The sequence below is a fragment of the Hevea brasiliensis genome, chromosome 16, assembly GCF_030052815.1.
Source record: "Hevea brasiliensis isolate MT/VB/25A 57/8 chromosome 16, ASM3005281v1, whole genome shotgun sequence".
Taxonomy (NCBI): domain Eukaryota; kingdom Viridiplantae; phylum Streptophyta; class Magnoliopsida; order Malpighiales; family Euphorbiaceae; genus Hevea; species Hevea brasiliensis.
Genome location: NC_079508.1, coordinates 41,664,764 through 41,671,304, shown reverse-complemented (window position 1 = coordinate 41,671,304; position 6,541 = coordinate 41,664,764). Strand labels below are relative to the sequence as shown.

General features: G+C 26.6%; 1 protein-coding gene across 1 annotated transcript; it reads right to left on the bottom strand.

Moving 5' to 3' along the window:
* Nucleotides 1–1,393: 1,393 nt before the first annotated feature.
* LOC110641722 (probable LRR receptor-like serine/threonine-protein kinase At3g47570) lies at nt 1,394–4,843 on the bottom strand. The gene is made up of 2 exons (XM_021793541.2): nt 2,141–4,843; nt 1,394–1,840 (listed from the first exon to the last, which is right to left on the bottom strand). The coding sequence occupies exons 1-2, from the start codon at nt 4,815–4,817 to the stop codon at nt 1,437–1,439; spliced, it is 3,081 nt and encodes a 1,026-aa protein (XP_021649233.2). The 5' UTR covers nt 4,818–4,843; the 3' UTR covers nt 1,394–1,436.
* Between the last annotated feature and the right edge of the window lie 1,698 nt (nt 4,844–6,541).

Sequence of the window (6,541 nt, the reverse complement as noted above, 5' to 3'; positions counted from 1 at the left end):
GTAACTATAACAGTTACTTTATTTTTAATCTCTACATATTTAATCTAGATTTTCAATAAAACTGTATCCTTTATTACTTTTTGCAATCCATTTTTTATATATAAAAAAATTAATTAATACATACAATTAAAATATATTATTACTCATAAAAATAAATAAATAAAAAATTTAAAAATATATAAAAATATCATTATAATTATCAGCATATATATATATATATATATATATATTCATCCATCCAATTATATCAAGACAATTCAATTTGACACTCAACTTTCATTATTAATCCATGTCCCATCTTTTCTCTTTGTTAGATACTGAAATAGAGGTAGCATCAAAATGGAATCCAATCTCAAGAATCAATTAATATAATTTTCAAATTATGGGGATTGATTTGACTCGTGATTAATGGTAATATTTAGAAATCAAATAATATTTTTTGCTGAGTAATAACATAAAATTATGAATTTTTTGAATGAATTAAAGACCACGAGTTGATGAAATTAAATTTGAGAAGTTAATTAATATAATATTTAAAATATAAAAACTAAATAATAAATAATGTCAATAATTAAAAATTAAATTATTATTTTTCTTAAAATTAAATTAAGTATTTTGTTTAGAAATGTATTAAAAATTTGTGCCAAAAATCCATGAATCATTCTAAAATCTAAAATGTTTGAAGTCTCAAATGAAAGCGAAAGAGCTTTAAGAGTTTGAAGACAACAATATAGGTTAGCATTTTAGGACAGAGGGATGCCTTTGAAAATTCAAATTTTCATTTTTTTTTTATGTTATTTAAAATTTAAAAATTATTTTCCTATGAACCATGTCTTTATATCTTTAAAGCGTTACAAATATTTTTATGTAAAAGTACAAAATTTTATCTATGGGATATAATTAATTAATTAAAGTAGCCAATCAATTTCAGCATTTAACCAAAAATTTAATTAAAAATTTATTCATCTTTATAGATATATAATATAAAAATTATAAACTTAAGAAATGGAGATAAAAAAATTTAGATAATAATTATTAAAATGTGCCACAATTGATAATTTTTTAAGTGTTCTTATTAACCAATTATAACATATTAATTATTTATCATAACTTTTATTAATGTAATTTTTAGATTTTAATATATATATATTTGAAATAAATTGAAATTATATTTATATTAAATATATATCCTTTCCTTTTATCCTATACTTCAAATTTAAAAATTATATATTATCAGATAAATTATTGGATTAAATATTATTCAACACTAATAATTAAATTTATAATTAAAAAATAAATTAAAGTGAAATTTTTAAATAAAATTATTATTTATATATATATATATATAAAAGTTTTAACTTAATATTACTGATTCGTCAACAGGCTTTTAAGATTTCGAATTCGATTAATAAAACAAAATAAAATAAAATAAAAAACTATAAAAACAAATCTGCTTCACGTGAGAGGTGCTTGGGCCCCCATTTCTGTGGGTATTCCATCTCGCTTGCTAAAAAGCGGCTTTTGATATTCTGTAATTCCCTGATTACATCTATGATCTTCATTCTCTCTGTTGGAAGTTCCATAGAGCATGCCACTCCAATTCTCATCGCTAAGACCAAACAGTTTAGTAAGTTTTCTCTTCCATCATTTGATAGGTCAATGCTCGGATCAACAACTTCCTTTACGTTGCATGGCAAAGATCTCTCAACAAAAACATGAAGATTTAGTCCATCTTTAAAAAAATCATCCGTTGGTTTTTTCCCTGTAAACATCTCTAACAACAGAATTCCATAGCTATATACGTCTCCTTCTATGGAAACCATGTCACCCATGCCGTACTCTACAAACAAAATAAGCTCATACGATTAACACATACCAAGAATAGGTGTTTCTTAAGACATGAAAATTAAAAAAATTGTATGAAATTGATTTGTAAATTTACACTTGGCATACGTAAATCTATGACAATAATTGAGAATAATTATCTTTAATTCTATAAAATTAGTTATGGTAGAGTAAAATTCTATTAGAATTATTAAATAATACATATGATACCCTTTAAAGTGAATTCTATCTTCATTAAAAATCCATATTCCTTTTCTCTTTTTGAAAGATAAAAACTTGGAAATGCAAAATGTACCTGGAGCAACATAGCCGATAGTTCCCTTGATTGCTAGAGAAGTACTACTTGGATACTGATCAGCCCCACAAGAAACTGCAGCGACAATCTTCGCCAATCCGAAATCTCCAACACGGGCTGTCATCTCATTATCTAGAAGAACATTACTCGGCTTGAGATCACCATGGATGATTGTGGATGGACAACCATTATGAAGATACTCTATTGCAGAAGCAATATCAATAGCAATGTCCAGCCTCTGCATCAATTTCAGATTTCCTGGAACTATTTGTTGCCCACCTTCCCCTGTATTTCCAGGGTGCAACCATTTATCCAAGTTCCCATTAGGCATGAATTCATAAATAAGAGATCTGAAATCATTCCCTTGAAAATCAATGCTAGAACAGGCACTCAGTAGCTTCATGAGATTTCTGTGTCTAATGGTTCTTAGAGCTCTGCATTCGGACATGAAACTCTGTGATGCTCCTCTCCGATGCAGGTTTAGCACTTTCGCTGCTATTTCTGTTCCTGTTGGTTCAAGAATTCCTTTGTAGACAGAACTATAGCTACCAGTACCAATTATATTGGACGTAGAGAATCCATCCGTAGCTTTGAAAAGTTCTGCATAGGATATTCTCAAAAATGGGAGATTAAATGATGGCACGGAAATTCCTTTCCTTCTAGACATTCTTTTCCTGTGCCAGAAAATTAACGAACCCCCCAACAACAGTATAAATAATGCAGCACCAACCGCTGATATTGATACTTTCAGCGCAGAGGAGAGTTTTTCCTTGTTGGATTTCGGGAAGGGGCAAGGAGGAAGCTTCAAATCTGCGATACCTCCACAGAGATAATTGTTTCCCAACAGTGAAACTGCACTTGAATTCAAGAAGATTCCATATTTTGGAACTTCTCCTTCAAGCCTATTAAAAGACAAATTCAACAGGTTCAACCCATCAAGCGCAGCTATAGAATCTGGAATTTTTCCAGAAAGATTATTGCGCGAAATATCCAGCTCTCTTAAACCCTGCAAAGAACTATAAGCCTGAGGTATCTCTCCTTCAAATAAATTACCCCCCAGGTAAAGACCTTCTAGATTCAAGCACTTTCCAATGGAGCTTGGAATTGTGCCAGATAGTCTATTGTCAGATAAATCCAACAAGAGAATGTTTTGAAGTAAGCCAACTTCTGATGGAACAGGACCAGTGAGTTGATTGTGAGATAAAACAAGTGCGAAAGAAAGAGAAGAAAGGCCTATAACTTCTGGGGGTATTGAACCATTGAGACTATTGTCACGGAGATCCAACTCAATCAAGCCACTAAGACTTCCAAGACTTGGAGGTATGGTTCCATGGAAATTGTTGAATCTCATGTAAAGAACACTAAGGAATGTTAAATTAGCAAGTGAAGACGGGATGGTTCCACCGAAGTTGTTGTAAGACAAAGTCAAATATTGCAATCGTTGAAATTTCCCGAAATCAGTAAGAATAGGGCCAGAGAGAAAATTCCAACCCAGCTGCAAGAATCTCAAATTGCCAAGGTTTTCAAGACCCAGGGGAATGGTACCTTGCAACTGATTTTCTGACAGACCCAGGATCCATATATTTTTTGAGAGATTGGTTATGGATTTGGGAATAGATCCATTGAGAAAATTCCTTGCAACATTGATTTGTTGTAAACTGGAACAATTAGTTAGAGAATCAATGAAACTTAAGTCATCCTGAAGCTGATTGACCGCAAGTATCACATCGTGAAGATTGGGCAGCATTCCAAGATTTTTTGGAATTGAACCAGTAAAATGATTTGAGAGTAGAACAATTTTTTGAAGAGCAGAAGCATTTGATAGCGTAACAGGTATTGACCCAGTAAACTTGTTATATGCAAGTGCAAAGGAAGACAAATTTGGAAGAGTGAGGCCTATATCAGAGGGGATTCTTCCATGTAATTGATTAAGGAACATGCTAAATATCTCAATGCTGGAGATGTTATAGAGACCAGGAGGAATCTCACCAGTAAGATTGTTTTCTGACAACAACACATCTATTAGCTTCCCAAGTCGCGAAAGTTCTTCAGGAATCTGTCCTTGCAAGCTATTTGTTCGTAGAGAGATTTGATAGAGAGATGAGAGATTCCCTATAGAGGGAGGAATACTTCCTGTCAGATTATTTGCTGCCAAGCCCAGAGCACCAAGTTTTGGTAAAGAGCCCAACTCAGCAGGAATACTTCCGATAAGCTTGTTGTCGATGAGATCAAGATACACAAGATTGGAGCAACGAGACAAGTTTGCTGGTATATTTCCACCAAATGAATTGTTGGCGAGTTTGAGATATCGCACGCGTTGAAGACGACCAATCTCCTGTGGGATTTCGCCATAGAAGGTATTGTTTTGGAAGTTGAGGACCCTAAGAAAGGAAAGGTTTCCTATGTGAGGCGATAGAGATCCCACCAAACCTTCTGATGCGAGAGTCAAAGCAATGACCCTGCCAGGATGTCGACGACTACATGAAACACCCTGCCAATCGCAGTAGTGCAGCGAATCATTCCAAGAACTCAAGGCTTGAAATGGGTCTCGTTCTATAGCTTGTTTGAAGGATAACAATGCAAGCCGATCAGTAACATTTTGCAGGCAGGTGGAGGGATTGGCGGCGTACAAGAACCAGCACACGGCGGCAATGTAGAAAGACAGCCACTTTGCCATATTTTTTCTTTTCTAGGAAGACAGTGGATCGAGGGTTTTGGCAAAAAAGGTGTAATAAAAAATACAATTATAGAAAAAAAAGGTGAGTTTGAAAATAATTATTAAGAAGTAGTGAATCATACTAAGTTGAACAAGGTGAGTTTGAAAATAATTATTAAAAAGTAATGAATTATAATAGTGTTTTTAAGGTTCGGACGCTATTAAAAATAGAATTCGCATTAAAATTTGAAAGGAGAGCTGGACGCTATTCAAAATAGCGTCCAATTTTTTTTGAAATAATAAAAAATTAATTAAAAAAAAATTAAAGATTGGACGCTGCATATAGCAGCGTTCAACTTTTTTTTTTTAATTTTAATAATTTTATTTTATATTTTAAATAAAATATAAATATTATTTTAATAAATAAAATTATAATATATAATATTATATATTATAATATTTTTATTATAAATATTATTTTTTAATTTAAAATTAAATTAAAATTTAATAAAAGAAAATATTAAAATTAAAAAAATAAATAATTATAAAAATTTAAGAAAAGTTGGACGCTACTAGTAGCGACTAACTTTTCTTTAAATTTTTAATTATTTTATTTTATATTTTAAATAAATTAAAAATATTATTTTAATAAATAAAATTATAATAATTAATATTATAATATTTTTAATTATTTTATTTTATATTTTAAATAAATTAAAAATATTATTTTAATAAATAAAATTATAATAATTAATATTATAATATTTTTAATTATTTTATTTTATATTTTAAATAAATTAAAAATATTATTTTAATAAATAAAATCATAATATTTAATATTATATATTATAATATTTTTATTATAAATATTATCTTTTTAATTTAATTTATTTAATAAAATAAAAAATTAAAATTAAAAAAATAAGTAATTACAAAAATTTAAGAAAAATTGGACGCTATTATAAGTAGCGTCTAACTTTTCTTTAAATTTTTAATTATTTTATTTTATATTTTTAATAAATTAAAAATATTATTTTAATAAATAAAATTATAATAATTAATATTATAATATTTTTAATTATTTTATTTTATATTTTAAATAAATTAAAAATATTATTTTAATAAATAAAATTATAATAATTAATATTATAATATTTTTAATTATTTTATTTTATATTTTAAATAAATTAAAAATATTATTTTAATAAATAAAATCATAATATTTAATATTATATATTATAATATTTTTATTATAAATATTATCTTTTTAATTTAATTTATTTAATAAAATAAAAAATTAAAATTAAAAAAATAAGTAATTACAAAAATTTAAGAAAAATTGGACGCTATTATAAGTAGCGTCTAACTTTTCTTTAAATTTTTAATTATTTTATTTTATATTTTTAATAAATTAAAAATATTATTTTAATAAATAAAATTATAATAATTAATATTATAATATTTTTAATTATTTTATTTTATATTTTAAATAAATTAAAAATATTATTTTAATAAATAAAATCATAATATTTAATATTATATATTATAATATTTTTATTATAAATATTATCTTTTTAATTTAAAATTAAATTAAAATTTAATAAAATTAAAAATTAAAATTAAAAAAATAAATAATTAAAAAGGTTTAAAAATAGTCTAATTTTTTTTAATTATTTTATTTTATATTTTTATTATAAATTTTTAATATTTGTTATTTTTTTTATTTTATTATAAAATAAAAAAAT

Bases quoted from the DNA above. Each gene is read 5' to 3' on its own strand.
- LOC110641722 (XM_021793541.2), bottom strand. From the start codon at position 4,817: ATGGCAAAGTGGCTGTCTTTCTACATTGCCGCCGTGTGCTGGTTCTTG. The intron at 1,841-2,140 runs GTACATTTTGCA...TTTTGTTTGTAG, and splicing joins TATCGGCTATGTTGCTCCAG to AGTACGGCATGGGTGACATG.